The sequence below is a fragment of the Narcine bancroftii genome, chromosome 3, assembly GCF_036971445.1.
Source record: "Narcine bancroftii isolate sNarBan1 chromosome 3, sNarBan1.hap1, whole genome shotgun sequence".
NCBI lineage: Eukaryota > Metazoa > Chordata > Chondrichthyes > Torpediniformes > Narcinidae > Narcine > Narcine bancroftii.
Window position 1 is genome coordinate 84,639,397 of NC_091471.1, and position 27,977 is coordinate 84,667,373.

Consider the following 27,977-nt stretch of genomic DNA (forward strand, 5'->3'; position numbering starts at 1 on the left):
GGGAGAATTACTGAGAGCTAGGGAATTGAGTGCGCTGTAGGGGTGGCATCAGCAGAGTTAGGGTCAGGGAAGGGATGGGAGTGTCACTGTAACAATGGAGAGAGATCAGAGACCCCAGCGAAAAGTGTTGATTCAGAGTGAAACACACTGCTTTACAAGTTGCTCTGAGGCAATTGGTGCAGCCACGTTTGAGAGTGTGGTTTCAGCAGTGGGAAAATTAAGGCATAAAAGAATGCAGATGCTGAAGTCTGGAGTCAGAACAATAAAATGCTGGAAGAACCTATCTGTGGAGGTGAAGAGATGATCAGATTGTTTCAGAGTGAGACCTTAGGTCAGAACTGAGAGTGTGGAGTAGCCAGTAGAAGCAAGAGAGAGTGGTAAGACTGAAATTGGTAGATGATCGAAGCATATGGTGGAGGGGGAGTGTTGAGACATAACCATCGTCCTTCCCTTATCTGATTCTTCCAATTACCAATTGGCCTCTATCTCGATACATGGCCCTCCTCCCTCACCCAAATCTATTGGCTAATCTTCCCCCATCCACTGACTCGGTTACCACCCATCACCTAACAGCCTCTTTGTATGTTATATTTTCTCTACATTCTCAGTCCTGACCTAGGGGCTCAATCTGAAATATCAACCATCACTTTGCCTTCACTAACACTATTCTGTTTGCTGAGTTCTTCTGGCACGTTGCTTCTTGAGGCAGATAAATTAAGTTGCATTTCATCTATTTATGGATCTAATTGTGGGATAGATAGAGTAAATGTCGATAGGCTTTTTTCCACTGAGGGTAGGTGAGATACAAACCAGAGGACATGGGTTAAAAGTGAAAGGGGAAAAGTTTAGGGGGAACGTCTTCACCCAGAGAGTGTGGAATAAACTCCCAGCTGAAGTTGTGAATGCGGGCTTAATTTTAACATTTAAGAAAAATTTGGACTGGTACATAGATGGGAGAGGTATGGAGGGCTATGGACAGGAAGAAAAATGGTTTGGCACAGACTAGAAGGACAGAAGGGCCCTCTTTCTGTGTTGTAATGTTCTATGGCTCTATGGATCTAAATTGAAAATCCATGAAATAGCAAACTCAAGGTCTCATTCCAAAGAAGCTTGACAGTAACCACTTTGTTGCAGGAAAAGGAAGGAGGTGACCTATTCTGAATCAACATCATTACCAAGCAAATGGTAATCCAGTCAAGGTCTGCAAAGTGACGAGCTCATACTGAAAACTCATCAGAAAGAAAAATGGAAGCAAGTAGATACTTGATTAAAGCATAGAAATAAAAAAAAAGATTATTATTTCCGATAGAACCATAGAACACTACAGCACAGGAATGGTGCTCTTTGGTTCTTCTAGTCCATGCCAAACTATTTTTTGCCTAGTCCCACTGACCTACACCCAATCCATAGCCCATCCATATACCTGCCTAAATTCTTCTTAAATGTTAAAATTGAGCCCACATTCTCCACCTCAACTGGCAGCTCACTCCACACTCCCACAACTTTTTGAAGAGTGAAGAAGTTGCGCCTCATATTCCCCTTAAACCTTTCCCCTTTCACTCTTAATCCTCATCCTTTCACCTACTTTCAGTGGAAAACGCCTATCTACATTTACTTCCTCTATCCCGCTCATAATTTTAAATACCTATCAAATCTCTCCTTTTTTTTTTATATTCCAAGGAATAAAATTCTAACTTGTTTAATCTTTCCCTGAACTCAGTTTCTGAAGTCCAGGCAACATCCTGGTAAATCTTTTCTGCACTCTTTTTACCTTATTGATGATTTCCAGTAGTGAGGTGACCAAAACTGCACACAATACTCCAAATTTGACCTCACCAATGTCTTATAGAACTTTACTATAACATCCCAGCTCCTACACTCAGTACTTCGATTTATGAAGGCCAATATGTCAAAAGCTCTCTTTGCAACTCTATCCTCCTGTGATGCTACTTTCAGGAAATTATGTATCTATATTTCCAGGTCCCTTTGTTCGACCTCACTTCTCAGTGACCTACCATTCACTATATACATCCATTCTTAGTTTGCCCTTCCAAAATGTAACACCTCACACTTGTCTGCATTAAATTTCATTGCCATTTTCAGCCTATTTTTCCAGCTGGTCCAGATCCCTCTGCAAGCCTTGAAAACCTTCTTCGATGTCCACCACGCCTTCAATCTTAGTGTCATCTGCAAATGTGCTGACCCAATTTGCCACATTATCATCCATATCATTATTATCTATAGATGACAAACATCAATGGTCCCAGCACCAATCCCTGAGGCACACCACTAGTCACAGGCCTCCAGTCTTATAAGCAATCATTCACCACTACTCTCTGGTTTCTCCCGTCCAGCCATTGTCGAATCCAGTTCACTACTTCACCATGATGCTATTTAATTATTAATGCACCTGATGATCCTGGTGCTTTGCAATATATTCAAATTGAGATACTTTAAGAACAAACAGAAATAGCTATCTCTGACACAGAAAATTAGCACAGCAGATTTGATGCAATGACTAATAAAATGGAAAAAAAGCTTTGAAATATTACTTTTCCTCCAATTTGAGGCAGTAAATCAAAAATGCAGATTTCTATTTTGTGCAGAAAGGTCAGACTGGGCGACCTCTGTAGTTTTTTTTGTATAATATATTTAAATACAACATATTGGTCACTATTTATAATTGCTAAGTTACCAAGATTTGGCATTATCAAACTTGCAAATTGTATTTTATATAGTATATTATACTGAGAAGTTTTAAAGACTTGTACTTTAAAAATACCATTTAAAAAAGTGGTGAAATCATTTACATTTTGAAAACTGCAAATTAAATCCTTGTCTAATAGCAGCTCTCATCATCTCTTCATTACAATATACAGAAGAAAAAAGTGTGATATAAATAGGAAAAACTAAATGCAGCATAGGACCCTTGCATGTTTTTGTTAGTTTTAATTTATAATAATCTTTAGTACACTTTTGAATGTGTTTTTAAAATTATAAAGTGAACATTGTGTTTTCTTCTCTCAAGATTCTATTTTCTGCCGCAGAATTACTTTAAATAAAACAGAAAACAGGTGAACTGGAACTCACTTAAAAATTAATCTTAAGCGTACATCATTTTTTTAAGTTATCAAATCAGAGAACCGAAGTTTTCATCTGAACAAGCTGTCAAATATTTTTATCCGTACATCAAATTCAGTGAAATGAAATATTGGTTAACAAAATCCCTTTAGAATTTATGCTAACTGCATTTTCCAGTGTTATCAACCAAAAAATTAAAATTCTATCTCTATTTCTATAGGCCAAGCTGAAATTATACAGAAAATGTGTGGTATTCCAACAACATGATCAACTTACATGAACATTTTTATATAAATATTAAACATCAAATTTGCAAAGGATTTGAGGAGTGGTACAAGTTTTAGACACTATTGTCTACAAGAAAGCATAGACATAATGGGTTCTTCCTGTGCTGTAAATCTCCTGTACAAAGTTGCATCTGATCTTAGAAACAAAAATGATCAGTTTTATTTTGTCTAAATCTCAAAACACATTTGTATCTTACTTCTTATTTTCTTTCTCAACTTGAAAGAAAGCGACTGAAAATTTCCCCTGCACATCTTTTGCTGTTGTTATATTTTTTCTCTATTTCAAGTACACCACATTTTTCTTCTCAACTTCAACAAAAGGAAGCACCAGTCTCAAGGACTAATTCCACAGAGGTTTGACAGTTACCATTTAGCTGTAAGGAAGGGGAGGGGAAAACCTGTTCTGAATTCTTCTGTTGTTGCTCAACATTCAATGATTGCAAACAACTGCTACTCCACCCCAGGTCTGCAAAGAGGGCAGCTCATGATGAATAGAGAGGACCCAAGAGAAGAACGGAAGTAAATGCACTTTCTCTTGAAGGTAACAATGGAAAAGGTTCATTGTTTCCTGTACAACTTAGCTATTATTGCACTTGATAGTCCAGATACCTAAAATAATAATTAATCCGAATACACTTTATCGTTAACAATGGATGCAGATGACATGTTCACAGATATCTGGTGATGATAATTCACAGACGTTATGTTCCTCTATTTGTAAACCTCTGACTTTCAGAATGTAACATACAAGATGATATCTAGCAATGCCACATTTAATTTATCAGCACAGGACATTCAAATTACCTTACTGAAAAAGCCATAAATCTCTTATTTAATATAGATAGACAACAGAAGAAAAGTTTCAGATGTGAACTACATTCTACCAAACAGCATAGGTGATGTCTTCATGAGGCATGATGGACTTGATATCATTTGCATTGGAGAAACTAACAAGCAGTTAAAAACAAATTCACCTGTGAAACTTGGCTTATTCATGGGTGGTTGGTTACACATTGGTGAGCGCCTAAATTAAAATAAAACAGAATGTTAGAGAATCTAGTGACATCCTTTGCTCAGATATTCAAAGTATTCCAACAATCATCTGGTAAATCTTGCTTTTGATCTTTCTACCTAAAGATCCTCTCAATAGATACTTCTCCCTGACATATGGACAAATATGCTATCCTTTCATTAAAACATACTAAGCTTCCATTTCCATTAAAATATATTTTAAATTCAAAAATTAGAACACTTTTCAAAATTTTAATTAACCACTACATCTTGAATAAAACAGCGAAATGCTGCAAATGTGCAGCAGGTTAACTAGAATGTGTGGAAAGGAAGCAGCATGAACATTGCAAATCAGTTATGTTTTTCAAAGCTCAAAGCAAACTGAAAAAAAAACTAACCCTGTTTCTCTCTCCATAATGTTGTCTAACCAAGTGAGTATCCATAGAATTTTCTGCAGCATTTTTGGTTTTGAACAAACCACCATATATTTGCAGAAACAATAGTTTCAAGAAAGGAATAAAAGGGCAAGTGTGATTATTTTCGCTGCTTACAAGTTGACATAGAACCACAAACATATTTTCCAAATAGAAGGTTTTAATGGCACCACTTTTATTTTAACTCAGCATTTTTTTTTTACAAGTTGCTTTTGTTTTAACTGAACATAATTATTAACTGATATTGTGTTCATTCAAATTATTTTATTAGGAAATATTAGCCTTTTAATTTTATTCCCATTCTCTCTTAAATAGCATTCAATGATTCCATCTATAAACTGACCAGATATTTCTATTGTTATCATTTTATGATGAACTTTAAGTCGAGAGATAACAGATGACACAAATTTTACTTCAAATGAATAAAATATTTACAGCTCTGTGATAGTACAGATCTATCACCAATGTATATAGTGTATATAGTTACAGTATCTAGACTGTGCTTACAGCGATTGGCTGAGAGCTTAGCCACGCCTACTCTCTGGGCCTTAAAGGGTTGTGTCCCTAGCCAGGTCGGATCATTCCGGACTGGTCGGCCACCTGTGAAGAGCTCCTGTCTTTTGCTAATAAAAGCCTTGGTTTGGATCAACAAGTCTTTGATTCTTTCGACGAGCTCTACAAGCACACAACTATGACTCCAAAAAATAATGGTCATTCCAGTTTTACATCCAGCAGAGGAGGCTGTAGGGGATTAAGTGCTGTTTGTGGTACCTAATGAAACACACAGTACCAGAAAAATGATTTGAGAGGATACTCTCTACAATGAGATTTTCATTTGATATTTAAATAGAGTTAAATCTGAAAACTATGCTTTAATTCAGAGAAAGATTCTACTATGTTGATAACTTTCTCTGAACTTTATTTCGTAACTTCATGGCATTATTTATATTTATTATTACTTTTTACTTATACATGAAGAGAAAATTAATCTTATATTAAATTCCAAATGATATTTTATAGAGGTGTTTGTTTGAAATCTTTTACTAGCATGTATTGGTCCTGTTGTCCTTTCTGCCCTCTTTTAAATACCAAGTCTTTTTCAGCAATTCCATTTTGAAAATGCTTGTCTGTGTGGTAACCTACCTCTTTCTCATGCTACTCTGATAAGGAATTTTAAAAATGCATGACTTGCTGCTGAATATTCAGGTAGAGGGCAAGGGAAAAACTAGGGTAATATTTGGGAAAAACAGTTGATACTAGTTGACAGTGAATTGCCATTCCACAGTGCACCTTTCCCAGCTACTAGTTCCATCACAGCAAACTGCAATGGAAATAACAATCTGTAGTTTTTATGGATAACTAATTCTCACCCAACCTAGGCTAATCACTGATCAACCCTCCATCACCACAGTAAAAATGACAAGAAAATGAGGGAAAGCTTCTTGACAGGAAAAAAAAATAGAGTTGCCTTACTAGCATCACGCAGACAAACCTTTTCAAAATGGAATTCCTGAAAAAGACTGCTATTAAAAAGAGGACAGAAAGGACAACAGGACCAAATACATGCTAGTAAAAGATTTCTGACAAACACCTCTATAAAATATCATTTGGAATTTAATATAAGATTAATTTTGTCTTCAGGTATAAGTAAAAAGTAATAATAAATATAAATAATGCCATGAAGTTACAAAATAAAGTTCAGAGAAAGTTATCAACGTAGTAGGATGCAAGGCTTTTTATCGGCACAGAACAAGTGACCTCTGCATTACGTAGGGTGGTATTCCTAGAAAATGCTCCATTGAGCATAGAATAGTATGGCACAGTACAGGCCCTTTGCCCAAGATGTTGTGTCAACCTACTGCATGATCAATCTAACACTTCCTTAACTCTAAGTCACCATTTTATTTACATCCTTGTACCAATCTATGAATCTTAAATGTTCCTTTTGCACCAACTCCAGCAGTGAGTTCCAGGCACCCATCACTCTCCTTGTAAAAATACTTCCTCTGATATCTCCCCTAAATTTTCCCGACAACGTCCTTGTAAATCTCCTCTGAATCCTTTCTCAAGTTTCAAAAACTTCCTATAATGAGGCAAATAGAACTGAACACAAATAGTGTGTGATAACCAGAGTTTTACAGAGCTGCAACATTACCATGCGGCTCTTGAACTTAATTCCAAAACTAATGGAGGCAAGCACACCATAAGCTTTCTTAGCCACCCTGTCAACTTGCATGTAATGATCCCAAGATCCTTCTGTTTCTCCACATTGCTCAGAACCCTGCCATTAACCACCTACTTCAAGTTTGATATTTTAAAGCATATCATATCATAACTTTCTGAATTGAACTCTTATCTGCCACTTTACCATCCAAATTTGCATCCTGTCTATGACAACCTTCTACACTATCTGCAACATCTTCAACCATCCTGTCATCTGCAAACGTACTAACCCATGTCTCCACTTCCCTTTCAAAGTCGCAGAATAGATCCCTGTCGAACATTACTAGTCACCAACATCCAGTCAGAATACACTGCATCTACTATCACCATCTCCTTTCTGCGGGCCAGCTAATACCAAATCCATACAGTCAAGATTCCATGGATCCCATGCCTCATGACATTTTGGGTGTGCTACCATGGTGAACCTTGTAAACACCTTAATAAAATCCATATACATCTTATCCACCACTCTGTCTTCATCAATTTGCTTTGTTACCTCATCAAAAATTTGTTACCTCCTCAATTTGATTGGTTAGCTCCTCATCAGCAATGATGATGAGTCACACTATTGAGAAGAAGTGGAAAATGTTGTGAAATGATGCAAGAATAGCAACCTGAGCCTCAACCTGCACAAGATTTAGGAGATGATCGTGGACTTCAGTAGGACGAGGAACAACCACCCTCCACTACACATCAGCAACTCTGTAGTGGAGAGAATCGAGAACACCAAATTTCTTGTAGTTCAATTAAATAGTGACCTATCGTGGACACTCAACATCTCCTCACTTGTCAGAAAGGTGCAACAGTGACTGCACTTCCTGAGAAGACTGAAACGGCCACCATTATATTAACCTTCTATAGGAACTTTATTGAGAGTGACCAAGCTGGCTGCATCACAGTGTGGGATGATTGCTGCAAAGAAATGGATTGGAAGTCAATCCACAGGACGATAAGAGTGGCAGAGAGGATCAATGGAGTGATCCTCCCCCATTGATATGATCTACTGGATCATTGTCTGAAGAGGAGGTGCAAAATCATGGAGGACCCCTTTCACCCTGCACACAGCATCTATCAATTGCTCAAATCAGGGAAGAGATACAGGAGTATCAGAGCCAGCACCACCAGGCTGAGGAACAGCTTCTTCCCAAGGGTAGTGAGAATGCTGAACGAACAAAAGAACTGCTCATACTAACCATCCAAGACTTTCATTTGTACAAAACAATATTTATTTATTTTTATAGCTATAATACTTGTCCTGCAAATGTATTATTTGTCTGTAAGTATGCTATGACTGGTTACATGTCTGCATGTTTTCGCACCAATGACTGGAGAACGCAGTATTGTCAGGTTATACTTGTATGATCAGATGACAATAAACTTGAATTGACTTCACTTGACTTGAACATTTATTAGGCTTGTGAGACACAACCTGCCCCTCACAAAGCGAAGCTGACTATCCCTGAGAAGACTATGTTTCTCTCAATGCTCACATCTTATCCCTAAGAATCTTCTCCAATAGTTTTCCCACAACTGATACAAGACTCACTGGTCTATAATTCCCAGATTGTACCTATTACCTTTCTTCAACAAGGTCGATAGTGATTTTCCATTACATGAAGCTGTTTTATCTGTGCATATGTCAAGAAATGCATTGAAAATAATACATTTTCATTGATTTATCAACTTTTTTTCTTCACATAAATTCCAAGAATTAATTTTATTCCCTCTCTCAGGCATATAATGATGAATTTTGTCATGAACTAACAACCTTTTTAATTTTGTTAGGGACTAGAGAGACTTTGTTAGTACTAATGAGGAACAGCAGTAGAAAAAAATTCACCAGACCATGGTAAATTCAAAATAATAGTTTTTATTAAACTATAATAACATGACATTTCATACTTATCTCTAACTTAAACTCTAAATTTAACACCATTATGTGCAAATGTAAATATGTGTGTGTGTGTGTGTGTGTGTGTGTGTGTGTGTGTGTGTGTGTGTGTGTGTGTGTGTGTGTGTTAAAAGTTACAAACTCTGAAAAGTCAATTTTTAAAACTTCAGCATCATTTTGGTCTTGCTTGAAAGTTTTAAATTTTCAGTTTAGAAATAATGATGAAGCACTTTTAAACATCAGATCTCTTTCAACATGATTCTCTTGATGAGCTGTCTTTCATAGAGTTATTCTTCAAACAGGAGTGACCATGTTCTGGGCACAAATGAGAGGCAGTCTTCCCTATTTAAAAGTCATTTCTGTTATATCTCCTGTAAGTACGATAATACAAGTCCTGTCTTTCCAGGAAATTCTCTTCTTCTTCAGTTCTCTTCTTAAGAATCACGGAGTTTACTTCCACGGTGAGGCTGCATTCTTTATTTTCAAAAGAGTTGTTGGAAAGTGGGTTCTTTTTTTGAAATCCACTTATTTTCTGGATTCCCCTTTTATTAGGAGTAACACATAACGGCACCTATTCTGGTTACTGTAATTCAACCCTGCCTTTCACAAGGTTCGAACACCTATGTGTGTCACAGGGCCTTGACTTCTGAAACTGATCCAAAAATGTCTGAACTTGATAATGTATTTCTCCAAATCTCTCATGTCTTATGGTATGTGACATTATTTTTGTCTTTGAAATTCATCATGTTTTTTCACACGAATGTGCGCATCCATGTCCACTTATGCCTCCGCGATGTCACTCCATATGGAGACAAAATGGCTGTACTTCTGAGATAACACCTATTGTTTCCAGTACCTCAAGAACCATCATCTCTTTACTTCAACTGCAGAAGCAGCCATTCTGTTTTTCAAACTGGCTTCTGCCTTCCATCTCAAAGAACTATATGTTCTTTGTTAATAGATTGTTAATGTATTGTCTTTGCGCTGAAGCCAGCTAACAACTGCAAAGAACCATGTAAAGGAGCCCTGTTCATGTAAAGGAGCCCTGTCCTCCCAAAATTAACTTTTTAAACCATATCTAGATAAAATATAGTTTTAACATTAAACTAAGGATTAATATTAACACAGATCCATTACAGCATGTAATTACAGAATTATTAAATGGTACTTAAAAATGCAGAGAGGAGGCAAATATGAAGTTCAAAACCATCAAGAGTGATAACATTGAGGAGGTTATTATTCAAATTCCTATGACATTTTAGAAAATACTCAAAATGAACAAAAATAAAAAAACCCTAATGATAGATATCCAAGAAAGAAATTTTATCGTCTGAAATTCTATGAAAAGTAAAGACATGTTAAAAGCCTGAGGGGTAGCAAATATTGAAGCATAACAAAGAGAATAATAAATCAATGAGGAAAAGTAACTTTGCTTCAGTTGCTAATGAACTATTAGATTCTCACACAGAAGATGAAATACTAAACATATGGAAAGCTGGCAAGAGACAGGCACTACAGTCCCAGAAAGGTCAGTCACCATCAAACAATGCAACAATTCTGAATATATTGCAGATAATCGTTACAGGATTCCCCAAATGGTACTTCAAGCCTCTCCCTTTTGACCAAAATCTCCAACTTTACAGGATGTCTCCGTAGCAGCTTATTTTCATACCAATGGTTTCCCAGCATAGGCTGAACTCACTGTGCAACATGTGGGAGACCAAAACTGGTCCCAAGTGGTGGTCACGTGGACTGCTAAACAGACTTCAGAGCAGTGTGGGGTGGTCAGCTAGAACATGACCCCTCATTTAAGATTCTTCCTCTACTGAAAATATCTTGACTTCTACCTTTTCATGTCCCCTAAAGACCTTCTGTGTTTCAATAAGATCACCTCTCATTCTTCCAAAACACAAATTAAAAATACATCATATTCCTTAAGGTACATGCAAAAGAACAAACTTCTCATTCCAGGAATTTGCCGAGTAATTCTCTTTGGTCTGCCTCCGATGCCAATATATATTTTCTAATACAAGGGGTCAAAAACAATGCAGTTCCCAAGACATGGCCCCATCAGAACCCTCTGCAATTGCAACAAGACTTTCCTTATTTCTAAATTCCAACACTCCTACAATGAAGACCAATATGCTACTGCCTGCCTAACCCCATGCTGTACTTGCTTTGATAACTATTCATGATTTGTGCATTCAACCATTGAGATTTCAGATTTATTGTCAGAGTACATACATAACATCAGATTCTTTTTTTCCCTCCAGACGAGGCAGAATTACCACTGATTGGTAGTACAAAAAAAAACTGTACACAGCGTACACATTCAAACAAATAAGGGACTGTAAACAGATAACGAATGTAAACAAACTGACTGCAATACAGAGAGAATTTAAAAAATCTATGAAGTGCATAGGTAGGAGTCCTTAAATGAGTCCCTGATTGAGTTTGTTGTTGAGGAGTCTGATGGTGGAGGGGTAGCAGCTGTTTCTAAATCTGGTGGTGTGAGTTCTGTGGCACCTATTCCTTTTATCCTGATGGCAACAGGGAGAACAGTTCTGGATGGTATGGATCCTTGATCCTTGATCGTATGGATCCTTGATGATTGCTGCTACTCTCTGACAGCAGCATTCCCTGTAGATGATTGCGATAGTGGGGAGGGTCTCTCTCTGTGCTTCAGTCTTTGGCAATCTCTCCATTTAGATAATGGCCTGAATTTAGATTTCTTTCACTGAAGTGTATAATCTCACATTTTACCATGTTAAACTCCATTTGCCAAGTTTTCATCCACTCACTCAACCTATTCATATTTGCCAGGATGATGCCGAAAATGGAGGACTGCAGTTGCAAGGAGAAGTTGAATACAACATTTTGAGAGGCATAGATAAGGTCGAGACATTTCCTAGGATAGGGGAATCATTAACTTCAGTAACATAGATTTGAAGTGAGAGGGGTAATAGTGATAGGAAGTCTGAGGGGAAAATGTTTCACACAGAGGGAAATGGAACAAGCTACCAGGTGAGCTGATGTAGGCAGGTACAATCACAGCATTTTAAAAGCATTTGTACAGGTACAAAGATAGGAAGGGAATTGAGGGCCAGGGGCCATGTGCAGCAAAATGGGATGAGCATGGATAGTCATCTCAGTTGGCATGGACAAGGTGGGTCAAAGTACGCATTTCCGTGCCATATAATCCATTATTCTATGGATCCAAATACCCTATTTACAACGTGCAGTCCTATCTATTTTTGTGTCATTGGAAAACTTAGATGCCTTACAGTCTGTTCCTCGTACAATTCATTAATATAAACTGTAAGTACATTAGGGGCCAATTTTTCAGGGGTTCTTCCTTCCTGAACAAGATCCGTTTATTCTGATTCTTTGCCATCCATCCACTAACCAATCTTCAACCCTCATTAACACATACCATATGCCATATGCATTTTTATTCTGTGTGCCAAGAGCTTATGTCTTTGGCTTGGCTTCGCGGACGAAGATTTATGGAGGGGGTAAAAAGTCCACGTCAGCTGCAGGCTCGTTTGTGGCTGACAAGTCCGATGCGGGACAGGCAGACACGGTTGCAGGGGAAAATTGGTTGGTTGGGGTTGGGTGTTGGGTTTTTCCTCCTTTGCCTTTTGTCAGTGAGGTGGGCTTATGTGGCATCTTGTCAAATGCCCTTGTGAAAAAGTCAATGAGATGTTTACTTAAAAATTGAAGTATTTCAGTGGTATGGAAGCTGTTTCTCCATTATCCAATCAAGGTCAACTCTTACTGCCCATTCCAAAGTGCCATTAATCATAGTGCTCTGTTAATCAATACAGCAGTTCAAACACATCAGTGGCCTGAGGTCACATAAAGGTAGGGATGGCAGATGTCCTTTTCTGAGGGGCACTAGTGAACTGTAATTACAAATAATCCAGAGGTAGCAACATTAATTTAATTAAACTTCCCATCTGTTACTTTTGGATTTAAATTGAAGACTCTGAAACAATCACCCAGGAACTTAACTATAGTATATGTTTCCTGGCAAGTAATAGTCACATGATGTCAAAGCAAGTACAATGGCAGAGACGATGAATAAAATAAATTTATTCTACACTGTAAAATCTATGGTATTAAGACTTAGCATGAACACAAATTTATGCCACACCTCTGCCACCCTGTAAAACAAAGGGCTCTTACTTGCTGCTGGATGCTCGCTCTTGCAAGTTGGTTAGTGTAGCAAAGTTGTTCCTTACAGTGCGCAGACTTGCAAGCACCTAAGGAGAGAAAAAATATTGTCTGAAGGAAAGATTCTTTAAAAGTAACTTCACATTTTGTAATCTGCTGATGGCCTCAGAAGGTAACCCAATGATCATGATTCTGTTCTTTTCATTTTTCTCAGCATTTTCACACACAAATTCAGAGGATGAACACTTTCTAGTCTCAACAGAAGTGGTGGAAAAGCCTGATATACAAAATAAAAACAATGCAATAATATACTAAATTAAACCGTTTCCTTTTAAATATAACATTGTATTTATTTAATTTTAGTTTGTGCATTAATTGTGCTCCAAACATACACCAAGCTAATTAGCCAAGAAAAGGTTGATAAAAGGTAGTCTTTATCCTTTTCCATCTTTGGCATTTATTTGCCATTAATACAGTTCTTTGATGTTTAAAACAGGGTAGCACAGTGCCATCTGGTGGTGTCTCAACAATAAATAAAAATGCTCCCTGATTAATGGTTTCTGCCACTTTGTAATTCATCGTGAAATTGATTGTACATTCCTTACTATGAACTTAATCAGATTCTTTTCCAATTCCCTCACCATAATTAGCTTCACTTTAGCATCTTATTCCACATCTGAAATCATAGTTAATTTTTCACTTACTCTTTTCTACTTAGCAATTTCCAATCAACACAAACACAAATGGAATAACAATAATATAACCTGCAAAAGGTGATACAACATAACATTTTGAATATTTAATTCCACAGAAAAAACTGATCTGCTGTGTAAGAAATGACCCTTCAATAGGAAATACATGTGAAAAATATCCTCTTCAATGGACAACACTGAATAAAAGTTACTTATTCTTTCACTTGACAAATAAGACAGTCTTCTCAAGTGAATCAGGTCAAAAAAACTTGAACCCATGTAAATGATGATTCAACTTACCTGCGCAAAAGGAGTCACTATTAGGTCATCGCCATGGCTGCAAAAAATGAATAATTTCATAGTTACATTTTACATTAGCAAAATAGATATAGCTGCTAAATAAATTGACCATGAGCAAAGGATATTTTCACAATGCAATTATTAATTTTGAACATTTTTATTTCTTCATAAAATAATTTTGGTTGAGTTATTAATGAATGCAGTACACCTGAAACATGAGCCACCAGAGTCACATGTTCCAAATGAATTTGTCTTAGGGGTACTGAGGAGAGGGGCAGACTTACAGAGACACAGGAATTTCTCAAATTATAATGTCCCCATAATATCTTGTCCCATCAAGATTGTTATTTTGGTACCTGAAATAAATGTTCAACCACTGAAACAAAAAATCATTAATAGACCCAATTTCCATAAAAATGAACATTGAGCTTCCCACTCAAATGATACAATTACTTTTCAGTGCAGTACAGCAAAACCAATTAATAACTGACAATTTAATAGTTCATGGGTTTGATCCGGGTGGTCTACTGTAAGTAAGGTCTGTGGACGAAAACAGGTTAAAAATCAGTGATCCACATTCTAAAGGAAATCAGAACATCACACAAGATCTTTTCTTTTTATGGATGGAAACTTTCTTATTGGCCCTCTTAATCAAAACAATGAAGCTGGATAGAAAAGATATATTTCCAGTTAGACAGTCAAAGAACAATTTTGATAATTCTTTATTTTTATCATTTCAGTTTTATAATAGTTAATTGAATATTTTTGTTGTAGACTTGGGATTGCTTTGCAAATAGATCGGCCCTTATCTTTGGTATTAAATGGCCATAGCTGGTATCACAAATGATCGATTGCCCTTCAAATTAATGTCCGTTGAGAAGTAAAAATCTCTTCAAATGTGCAAGAGGAGTGAGTTATGTGACATAGACAGGATGAGTCAATAAATCAGGATGGAAATTTGGGAGCTGTGGAGTTTATTTTTCTTTTACGTTGGTAGAGAAGTATATTGATTAAAAACATTTAGGTTTTCAGATAAAGTTTTATATACAAAAGGCTTAGATGCAAAAGTTTGGAACAATACTCATAAACATAAAGTTCAGTCGAGACTATTTGGTCTGCACCTCAACAGTAAATTTTGTGTATTGCAGATGCTCTTTTTCAAATAGCTTTCTTCCAAACAGCTCTTCAACTTCATGATACCTGGATTTGTCATGGGACGACCTTGATTTCCAGTAAAATATCACAAAGGCTACCTTGTATTCTCAAAATAGGGATGGCCTCAAGCTGGGAACACCTCATTTTGCTGGCAGAATTTGACAGTAGTTCCTTGTGTAGAATAAAAGTAAGGGGTGTTTTAAAGTACCTATTATTTCAATTACTGTATTTTCTCTCATATAATATACACACACATATAATGTCATCAAATCATAAATGGTGTAAAAATATTTTCGTATAATACGCACACACATATACTGCGTGGGTGTAGTATTCTAAATTCTGACTGACAAAAGCAATTTGCATTTAAATGGGATATGAGACAAAGCGCATACCAGTATCTACCAACGTTAATCTCCTGCAATTAACACCGAATCAACTTCCTCCAGAGGGGTCAATCACCTATTATATAGATGACATCCTGCTGCAAAAATTAAATCAATTAAATAGATTGAAGACAGGCTTCAGAATTCAGCAAAATTTTAATTCTTAATGTTGTCTCAGATCAGAGGCACTTGATATGTTAATCTCCTCTCTCAGGATGGGTCTGGGGAATTAACATTGATAAGGTGCCGTGCCCTGACCAGAATGACCTGGTTATATGAATACCATGGCATTCAGTGCTAAGAGATATTCCCAAAATCAAAATTTCCCATGCCCGCTATAAATTGTGCTCATTCTTTCATTGCCATTCTCATGCTGGCTCTAATATTCCCACACTCGCTATAAATTGCCGGCACATCTTTCCCAAGGCTGCTATAAATTATACGTGTTCTTTCAATGTCGCTATTCCCACACTCGCCATAAATTTCCAGTTTGACTTTCCCCAACCCACTATTAATTGTGTGCATTCTTTTAATTGTGTAAAATACTCTTGCATAGTGTGCATGCATAAAATGCGTGGGGTGGGAAAGGTGGTTGGGGGGGGGGGGGGAGTTGCCTGGTTTGTAAAATACAGTAGTTGTATACAGGCCATGTGTGTGTCTGGCTATCAGCTTTTGTCATAGAAATGCCTCCTCCATCAGCACCAAATCCCAGCTGGATTATTGAACTTTCTGTTTTACACCTTCATTTATCTTCAAAGGTCTTGCCAAACAGAGCCATTCCACTCAGCTGGATAATGCCCAGAAAAGGGAAGGAGTTGAATGTTGGAACTGCATAATCATAAAGTTCTAGGGCAACAAGCCTCTAACTGACAGATTAACCTCTTTGTCCTGTCAGATATTATTGAGTCACCTTTCTACCTAAGACAGAAAATTGACAAAACAGATTTACCATAAAAGTATGAGCGATGACTCTGATGAACAAGAACATGATCTCAAAGAAATTATTCTAAATATAGCCAAATAAAAAGAGGTTAATATGGTTTCTGAAATGGCTATTATCGTATCGGTAATGGTTAAAGTTTTAGTATTGGTTAAACAGGCAAGTCTGCAGTCTATGTATTGCAATGGAATACATGAACGTGCAGCAAAAACTCCCCGGATCATGAAGAATTGATAGGAAATAAAGGATAACCAACATTTCAGGCCTAAGCTATTTGTCAAAGGCACACACATCAAAAGTTGAAGAGGAGGGGGAGGAGAGAGGAAAGGCCAGGGGAGAGGTGCACGGGCTAGCAGATAAGATATCATGGGTGGCTCTAGGTGAGGAGAAAAAAGCTGAAGGAAAGGATGTAGAGGGATAGAGAAGGAGAGAAAGGAGGGGGACATAGGTTTTACAGAAGTTGAAGGTCAATCCTATTTCTGTCTGGTTGCAGAATGCCCAGATGGAAATTTTGCATTGTTCCTCTAATTTGCAGGTATCCTATATTTGGCAGGGCTTGATGCCATGGATAGACCGTGGGTGTGTGTATTGGGAAGGGTTGTGGTGGTCATGTGACAACACTGCCCCCTACCTAGTCAAAGGACACACCAGCTGCCAATCAAGGTTTGGTTCTGCCCCATCCATAGTGCACGCCTTGTTGTTGTACCCATGTAAATTACCTGAGTGGATGTTCCAGCCAGACTGTACTTGAGCTTGGGTCAGTGGCTGTTGTAGTTGGATTAACCATCCTGGCACTGAGCCATTGTTCCCTGAAAATGATCTGGGGTGGACCCTTCAGAACTATAAAGGTGCCATCTGTTTTTTGTTCTTTCTCTTTGCCAGCTTGGGACTACCCTGCTTCACTCCAGGCCTAGAAATGTGAAAGGGTGCTGGAGAAACTGTTGGTAAGATCTGTAAAAAAAAAATCTTTCCCTACCAAAACTGTATTCAGAATTCTTGCCTTTGAGACCTACCAAACCTGTTTCCTCATTCACAACAGTGTGGCAATGGCATAAGGAATTAAAATGGATGGCCACTGAGAGGTCCCTGTTATTTCAGCAAAGTGAAGATGCTCGATGAAATAGTCTCCCTGTCCATTCTCTCCAATGTAGAGGAGGCCACAACAGAACCACCAGATGCAGTAGATGACCCCTGCAGATCACTTGGAAGGACTGTTTTGGGCTCAAAATGGTAGTGAGGAAGGATCTGTGGGCACAAGGGCAGCATTTCTTGCAATCACAAGGGTAGGTACCGAGATGATTAATGGGATAGGATGAATTGATGAGGGAGTGGTCCCTGCAGAAAGCAGAGATAGGAGGGAAGGATGTGTCTGGTGGTGGGATCCAGTGGTAATGATTATTGTGGTTTCAGTAATTTCAAGGCAACTAAGCCAGCAAATCACATTTCTCAACAGCATTCAGAGAAATAACATTTGTGCTCTGCACTTCCAAATGTAAACTGGTTATATTTTCAGTTATAAGTGTATTTTTTTCAATATGTTTTCCTAATTAAAGAGATTAATTTTCTTTGAAAATATAAACATCCAAATTATTATCTGTAACATGACAGTTTGATTTGTGATTAGGGTGATCTTGAACAAAAATATAATCTTACAAACATTATTGTTGAAGTTTATGTTCCAGTCTGCATAAGGAATGCTGCAAGTCAAACACTTTAGGCAGGAAATATAGATAGCTAAGCTAAAGTTATGAGAAGTACCAAATGTATAAATGGAACTCGTCTGAAAACTCCCTAAAAAGGAGAATTTTCATGGAATTACTATAGTAACTGAATAAATATTAAAAATACAAAAATATTTGGACTGTTTATTTTCTCTCAGAACCATGTGCATTAAAGTCCTTGGGCCATGAATTCTTGAGCATAATAAAAGCTGGAGTGAGAATAATCATTGATGAACTGTAGGTTGGCGAGGGGTAATGGGGAAAGGTCACTGAATACATGGGAGAAATCATAAGGAAAGGTGTGTGTGTGTGTGTGTGTGTGTGTGTGTGTGTGTGTGTGTGTGTGTGTGTGTGTGTGTGTGTGTGTGTGTGTGTGAGTGAGAGAGAGAGGGGTAAGTATAGGAGTAGGTAAACAAGAGATGGAAGCAGTGAAATCAAATGAGTCTTGGCATTCCCTAAAATGAGAAAAATTAATGTTCATCTCATTCAGATTAAAGCTCTCCAGGAGAAAAATGATGTGATGTTCCTTCAGTTTATGCTTAGCCTTACCCCTTGACAATGGATGAAGCAGAAGAAAGACATGTTATTGCAGGAATGGTTGGCTACAAGAAGCTCAAGCTTGGATCTACAATCTGAGTGGTGTTCACAAAGAGGTCATCTATATCTTGTTGGGAGAAATCAAGTAATATGTGGACAGAAAGGCAGAAGATCAGCCAAGATGGCCTTGAATCATATTGGAGCAAATTTGGCACACAGTGCAGACTTTTAATGGTCCTACATCTTATATTCAAAAAATATAGGCTTACCTGTCTAATGTCAGTAGAAGAGAAAAAGAAACCCTTGTATGCAAATTAATAAGCAGTTAGAAAAACATAGGTCAATCATGCTGTCTGTTGATTAAAGCCAGTGGCCTAGATTTTAAAATCCGGACCTCATCATTTTGCAGATCAGTGAGGCAAAAATTTGTCCAGTCGGACACAGAATCCATTCTTGATAAGATTCTCAGCATCTTGTTGGCAAAGGATCCAAGGTATTAATCTCAATAGTATATAATAAATGTTGTTTAACTTTAGTTTAATGTTTTAACTATTTCTTTTCATTTATATTTTATGTAATAAAATATTTTAGTAGTTTAAAAAAATCTAAATCAATGACATGCTCAACAGCCTTCAAAACCCCATCCCCAAATGTGTGTCTCTCAAAGGTTGTCAGTACCACTTCAGGGGCAGGGACTAATCATTCAGCCACCCAAGCTCCACTACTAGCCTCCAATGAACAATCAAGTTGGTCTTTCACTCCCAACCCAACTCACTGCTTAGGGTGGCAAATTATAGCTAAAGATTCCAGGTGAGAGTCAGGTAAGCATTATATGGTTCACACCAGGTCTACCAGCTTGGAAAGTAGTGACTTTGAATTCAGTACATGAATGGAATAAGTGGCTAAATATGGAATGTGACCAGGAAGGCTTCTGGATATCAACCTGTATCATCAATGAACCTTAAAGGAAAGAATCAAAATACTGATTCTTGTGGTGGACAAATCTTAGAGGAACACTCACCAATTGTAACCACATCCCAGGAACAGATTTTTAAAAAATATTACTGGAATTAGCTCAACAAGTTGTGCCTCACTAGCCAATCTCCACTAAATTTTACAAGCTAAAATAACATTAATGCCTATTACATTATTCTGGTGATATTTTTAACCCATTATCTTGAAGCTTAGTTTTTTTTATAGGTGAATGAAGAAGATTACAATGTCATTAATGAAATCCATTTGTAATCATTAATGTGGTAGCAATTGTTCTTTGAAAATAGTTACATTACTGAGATATAGCGAAAAGCTAAGTTTTGTGAGTGATCCAGGGATGCACGTTTGTGTGGATACATGATGAGTATTAGCCACCGGTTCTGGACTATCCTTCCTTATACTATTAGATCCAATTTATCGTTTGATACTCCCGACAGGAAAACATTAATACATAGAGAATTGATTATCAAGGGAAAGACTGTTGAAGATTGTCATCTGAATGGACAGACAGGCATTGTTTAAAATTGCCTTGAATACTTGCAGCCTTCAACTAACTCACTTTGCTTTATTGTCTTCCTTTCATCTTTCTACGTTAAAATAAGGGACAGGAGTTACAAATCCCACAAGTGTGGCTCAAGGTTACGGTTAAAGGAATAATAGCAGGAATAATTTCCTACAGCAATACAATCATCGATGTACAAGGATTTGTACGCAATATTATTACAAAAAAACACTTTTTCAGATTTGGGTAAAACAAATAAATTGGACAAAATAAAACCACACCAAATATCCCATTTATTTCAGGTTAAATCCACTAATTCTGGAAACTTTGTAAATTAATATTATATTGAAGCATAGAAAATTGCAGCCTAGAAATAGCTCCTTCAGACCATCTAATCTGTACTGAACTATGATTCTCCCTCATCCTATTAACCCGCTCCAGGACCATAGTCATCCATGCCACTCTCATCCATGTACCTATCCACATTCACCACTTCAGCTGGCAGTTTGCTCTACACTCTTAACACTCTCTGTGTGAAGAAGCTCCCCCATTACACCTCACCTTTCACCCTTGACCCATGTCCTCTTATTGTTGACTCACCTAAATTCATTGGAAAAAGCCTGCTTCCAATTACTCTATACCACTCATAATTTTATAAACTTCTGTCAAATCTCCCCTTATTCTTCTACGTTCTGGCGAATAAAACCCTTACATGTTTAATCTTTCCCCTCAACTCAGTACCTCATGCCCCAGCAACATCCTTGTAAATGTTCTTTGCACTCTTTCAATCTTATTGATATCTTTCCTGTAGTTAGGTGACCAAAGCTGGACACAATATTCGAAATATATATTGATATTCATCAAGCATTTTCAATTTTGTTAAAAAGCAATGTAGGAGCTATAGTTTTTGGTCCAGAACTGATACAAATGACATTCAAACCAATGGCAAAACAACCATTGTAATTCATCTCTCTGTGCAATTCTCCTCAGGGTTGTAGTTGTTTCATTTGAAAAGCAAGGCATAATTTATTTGTTAGCAAAATGTTAATATATGTATAATATATTGAGCAGTGCTATCTCCCAATACCACATTACACATTTAGTTCCTGCAATCCTGCAGTGACTACATCACAGATTTGAATATTTCAAGAAAGGAGATCACACATCAGATGAATACAACATCCATGGTACCTTCTGTGAGAATAAAATTCTAAACCAATAGTGCATTTGAATTTTGCAATACTTCAAAGTATTTTTATATATTACACACTGCAAAAATTACAGATTAGAGTAATTAGATAATAAAAGTAATTTCTGTTAAATGTTCAGGTGACAACTCATCAACCTAGGTATAATTTTAAGATTATCTGAAGTTCTCAGTTGGACTATTTTATTATAATCGTTCTTGTTTATCCGGCATTTTATATTTAAGAAGTTTGGATAGCTGGTGAATAGATTATTTAAAGATTTCATAAAGTTTCACCTGAGAGTTAGTAAATGTTTATAGTTTCACTGTTTTAGATGGATGGAGCTGGTGAATAGATTATTTAAAGATTTCATAAAGTTTCACCTGAGAGTTAGTAAATGTTTATAGTTTCACTGTTTTAGTAACTGAATTTCATGCTTGCATATTAACTGACATGTCAAATCTGGCAGCTCACACTTAGGTTAAGAAATTAGATACATATTTTTCTATGGAGCAAAATTACCACCAGTATGTTAATCAACTTTTATTGGAATGCATCCCCAGGGAATAAAAGAAAAAAAAAGATATTTTACTTAAAGTGCACAACATGACAAGAATTATGCTAAAATATTACTGTGTAAGTAAGTAAAGTTGAAAATAACTTCTGACTTTAACTTTTAATAGTCAAACATTTCAGTTTTATTTTATTTTGCTTATGAAATAAGATAATATTGTAGATGATGATTTGATAATGCAGAGTGCCTCTCCTTGTTAATCCCAGATTGAAATTTACCAGTTGTAGTTATGTCATCATTACAGCCTTAAGCAGGGTATGAAGTGCCATTTCAATGGCTTGAGAACAAAGACTGACAAGATAATAGAACTGTTTCTGCAGCTGATAGGGCCACTGCTTTGAAAATGTTTGTTGTCACTCGTATGCTTCATCTCAAGTGGAAATTCATGCACAAATGATAAAATAAATGACATGGAAGTAAAGGCAGCTCAAAAAGTAGGAACATAAATTGGAATAAGAACTTGCAGAGAAGTTGGTATTCGCTCTGATTGTCCCACTGACCAGGGAGCAGTTAAATTGGGGAAACAGGAGCAAAATACAATAAACTTGAATCATTCATTGAAGTTCAATTTAATGTCACATTAAGAATATTTATGTTGTGATTTGTAAAGCAATGTAATAACCTTCCAGATAGTTCAACCTACACTAAATACAGATGAAAAATTAGAAAGAAAATTAGAACAGTTATATTTCAATAACTGATGAATAGAATTAATTTCAGGTGGAAATCCATAAAAAGTCATAAATTCGTTTAAGTTTTACCTTCATTGATGATGTTCCATGTAAAATGGAGATAATTTGTTTGTTAAGGAGGGGAAGACTAGAGCAAAAACACCAAAATTCCAATTGTTTAGCCTCATCAATTCAATGAGAAGATGTCAGATAATCAATTAGGTAAACACAACAGCCACAAGTTTTAAGGGGAGCAGTTTAGGTTTTAGTCATTAGTATTGATGCTAAGGAACAACTGCAGGTACTACATTCACTTACTTTCCTATCATAAATGAAAGCACAGATTCTGATCTCCGTGAAACCAAAATGGGCCTCTGACGTCAATTAATCCTATTAACAGGACAAAGTCATCAAAAATGAATCTCAAGCATATAAAGATAATGCTTATGTCACTGGATCCCAAAGGTATAGATTAATGAAAGGTTCTCTCATTACAATGGAACACACTTTTTAATTCAGTATTACTGGGGCGATGTCGACACTGTCAAAAGTCTTTAAACAAAAAACTACAAGTTCCAAGAAATTATTCATCTGTTTTCAGTTAATCAATTATTTTGCCTTTTATCTTGTTATTTAATAAGAATTATTGTTGGAAATGGCACATTTTGTGCTACTTTAGATCTTCTTTCTTTTCTTCTTTTCTTCTTTGGCTTGGCTTCGCGGACGAAGATTTATGGAGGGGGTAAATGTCCACGTCAGCTGCAGGCTCGTTTGTGGCTGACAAGTCCGATGCGGGACAGGCAGACACGGTTGCAGCGGTTGCAGGGGAAAATTGGTGGGTTGGGGCTGGGTGTTGGGTTTTTCCTCCTTTGTCTTTTGTCAGTGAGGTGGGCTCTGCGGTCTTCTTCAAAGGAGGCTGCTGCCCGCCGAACTGTGAGGCGCCAAGATGCACGGTTTGAGGCGATATCAGCCCACTGGCGGTGGTCAATGTGGCAGGCACCAAGAGATTTCTTTAGGCAGTCCTTGTACCTTTTCTTTGGTGCACCTCTGTCACGGTGGCCAGTGGAGAGCTCGCCATATAACACGATCTTGGGAAGGCGATGGTCCTCCATTCTGGAGACGTGACCCACCCAGCGCAGCTGGAACTTCAGCAGCGTGGACTATTACCAGTTTTCATAATTCAGAAATATCAGACCAGATATTTTCATGAAGAAATATTGAATGGCATTCTTGTATGTGCTACTCTTTGGAGGGACCTGACGTGAATTCATTAGATTCTGGAACAGTTGTCAACAATAACCGAGTCATCTGTAATCTCATGCAGCTGGTTACCGTCATGCTGCTTTTCTATATTGAATACCTTTCCTGAAATTGTGAATACAAATAGATTTGAGAGTTGAAAAGCTGAGTGAATGCACTCACTTGAACTTGAATCTCAGACTCTAGGTCTTGGATCAAGGGGTTAGAGATGAGCCATTTCTATTGCTCTTCTATTAGCTCCTTCTCATAGATAAGATTGAATACCTCTATACAATAGTACTATGACAACATTATTTTTTTCCAAATTAAATAATTGTTGAACAATCACAAGAAATAAATGCATATTCAACATTTTATTGCCCAGACAAATATTTGGAAGAAATACCAAATATTTGTTGGTTTGAGGATTTGGTTCTCAAACCAACATACGATTTTCGGAATAACCTTGCAAGCAATGTAAGACAACACTACAAAAATCACTGTTTAAAAAAAAAATTAGTGCATTAACCACATTTATTTGTAGCATGAGAACAGCATCATCCTGGCAAGTCTGACCATTTGCTGGCTTGCAACAGTGTTTGAGGAGGATAAAATAAATTAGTAAGGAATTTCTCTTTGCCCTCTGAGTGCCGAGCTCAGCAAGATTACTTGTCCACTGCAATATTGTGCCAGAAACAATAAAGACTGAATGACATTTACTCAGTCAGGGCTTTGACTTCCTTGCACAGGTATTCATTATATTCTCAGTCCTCAGAAGATTAAAAGTCATGCAATGTATATTAAAGCCAGTGTCTCAATAAATTAGAGCAGAAATCTGTCTGACAAAATAGGAAACCTTTAAAAGTTCTGAATGAAATTACTTAAGGTAATCTCATTATGTAGCCCATACACAAGAAAGGTTACGTGCAGATAGACCTATCCATTCCATGGTTAATTCATAACAAAGTCATTGTGGTGGGGAGGAGGGTGTGAACAAACATTTGGTGTTTTTATTGTGAAGATGGCATTACTCGCAACGGTTTTATGCAAAACTAAGAAATGCATTCCATTTTTTGTGTGGTTTTGTGCTCATTTGTACTATTGAGTAATTACCAGGAATATAAAAGAATTTTCACCATAATAGACAATAAACATTAATAAAAACAATCTTTTACACATCATAGCAACATGCACATTCAGATAATTCCTAGATTAGTTACGTGCAAACCCATACAATCCCTTCTTTATTCCAGCGGGCATATCATTTAAAAGTGCCAAGAACATGAACACAATCTGAAGAAGGAATGGTATGCTCCTGTTTCAAAATTCCTCGACGGACATTCTGAGGTTAATGTGAGCTAAAGGTTATTGTACATGGTAAAAATGCTTCACATTGTCATATTCTGGTGATCAATATAGGTATAGTTTCAAAGACAAGATGGAACAGCTGTCAAGGTTTAAAGTGAAATAAAAACAAAATATTGTAAGCACTCACCAAGTAAGGCAGAATTTATGGAAATAGAAGTAACGTATATATTCTAATACAAGAGTTTTGATCAGAACTCATGTTCAGATCATTAACCTGCAATGTGAACTGTGTTTCCCTCTCCACAGATGCTGCCTGACCTGCTGAACATTTTCAGCAACTAAGGATTTTATGCAGATTGCTGCTTTTGATTAATGTTTCAAGTGGGCTTCATCATAAATTGCAATACTTGTCAATCTAAAATTATTTCCAAACTATTTTGAGTAATTTCTCATCCAATGAAAATTCAATAACAATTATGTTTAAGCAATCTAGCCTTCATACATTTTTTTTTAGATTATTCTTTAAAGCCTCCTAAAAGCAAATAGACACTGTAAAACGGCTCATGTTACTAATCAGAAGTAAACATGGAACATGCAGTAACTTGTCCATATGTTAATTCTGGAGTTTGGAAATACTTCACTCAGTTCTGAGTTGTGCATCTTATTAAGAATGTGTTGGCTTGAACATTGAGGTGGGGTTCAGACTCCATTCCCTAGAATTATACTTGGTATTTCGTAGAACAGGCAAATATTTCTTTGAGTATGGAAGAATAAAGAGCAAAAGGAGGTTAAGAAGCATATTTAGACATACATACAAGTCTTCTCTTGGGAGGATCCAGAGTAGGGAGAATTTCAGAATGTATTTCACCACCCCCCCCCACCATCTGGAAATAACTTTTAAAAAGCTGAGACTTATTCAAGTGAAAACTTTAGACCTGAAATTGACCACTTGTTTTATTTGACAGGGTGTTAGAGATTGTAGAATTACAAGATGAAGTTTAAATGCAGATTGATACCAATTTAATCGAGTAACACCACAGGCTCTGGAGCTGAACTGTCAACATAATATTTTTTTTTGCATATACTCCATTCTCTTCCAAGATGTTTGCTCGTTGACTAATCTAAAACCATGGTCATAAGAGGAGGGCAGGTTAAAATGAATGGACAATTACAGATAGTCTTGATCAGAAAGGCTAGATGGGTATAGTTTCTAACAATGTCTATTACTTTAGAAATAAATAGTGAGATTAAGAATTCAACCACAATAAATCCTGCTAGTTATAAATCTATTTATTAAAATAAAAACACCCTTGTTCAAACTGCAGGTACTAGAGTTTCATGTAAACAGGTGCATGCTATTAGACAAATTGCCCAATTTGAATCACTGGGGAAGAATAAAGGAAATATTACTTTTTTATCCAAGTATACTTTATCTTTCCTGGGAATATTCAATGCTGATATTTGATGGCAATAATAAGAAGATAATTTTAATTCAAAATGTCTTGGCCAAGTCCAAAAAATGGCAATATAAAAAAAAACTACAATTTTGATCTAGATGTACGCTACTGTATAACATAAAAAATACAAATTAGAACCTAGTGGAACTGAGACAAGTGCAATCATAGAGTTCAACACCATCTAAAGATGATGATATAAATGTTTATTTGCTGAGTGCTTCACCACATGAAACCAATTCTAGTTTGACACCCACAGCTGGAGCTCAAAATTCTGGGGGACTTCACCCTCTGGGGGGGGGGGGGTGACTCCTGTTCATTAGACTCTCCACAGGCCAAATGGAGAGCTGGCAGTATTTTGTTAAGCACCTAGGAAATGTATCAACATGCTTTCCAAGAAACGTAATCAATCTCCGGGAAGGTCAACTACTTTTAGAAGACAGACAGGGTGACCTTTCATGCCGAAGAATTTTTAAAATGTCATTAAGTCTTTAGATTTATTGAGACAGTGTGACATGGCTCTGAAGTTTCTGCTGGCATTCAGCACCTCTGCCACATCAATACAAGTGAGAATTGTTTACTTTGGTTAAATGACCAGCTGAAATTAGCGATAGTTCTACTTTACTGGAAATGACTGGCAGCAAAGCAGTGAAATATACGTTTGGAAATTCAGATTACAAATATAACTGTGTTATAGCTTTTAAATTATTTCACTCTTAGAGGTCTTCTTAGCTGATATTCAGTTTCTTGGTGCCTAGTGTCTCCATGTATAACACTGAAACATGAATACATGTCCACCTCATAATCATATCCTAAGTTTCCACCATGATATGAAATTAATAGGGGAAAAATAGAATAATCAAATTAAAACAAAGTTTAAAAATAAATCTACAGCTACAAATTAAAACTAAAATTGGAATTTATATGTTTTTATTCTGGTGGAAACAATACCCTCAATGATATGTTTGAATTCTGCTAATAAAAACAGTTTTGAGCCCATTTGAATCATTTCAATAAAACCAACACATGGATGGGTTTGATTTAAAAACGATATTATTACCTATATTGACCAAAAGAAATTAGTTATAAATATATTCATTTAAAGCTGCAAATGTAACAAGTTTTTTTTAAATCTTGCATATTTTACTTTTTTTAAGACTTGAATTTTGGACTATTAGTTGTCATTCAGGTAAGATACAGCCAAAATAATATTTT

General features: G+C 36.7%; 1 protein-coding gene across 8 annotated transcripts in view; it reads right to left on the minus strand.

The window, feature by feature from the left end:
* Positions 1–27,977, minus strand: part of pde4d (phosphodiesterase 4D, cAMP-specific) — a 1,272,582-nt gene that overhangs the window by 190,163 nt on the left and 1,054,442 nt on the right. For all 8 annotated transcript variants that reach the window (XM_069924452.1, XM_069924453.1, XM_069924455.1 and 5 more), the window contains 3 exons: positions 14,096–14,132; positions 13,116–13,192; positions 4,343–4,392 (listed from right to left, as the gene is read on the minus strand). In XM_069924452.1, coding sequence (XP_069780553.1) covers positions 4,343–4,392; positions 13,116–13,192; positions 14,096–14,132 — 164 coding nt within the window. The remainder of the gene's footprint in view (positions 1–4,342; positions 4,393–13,115; positions 13,193–14,095; positions 14,133–27,977) is intronic.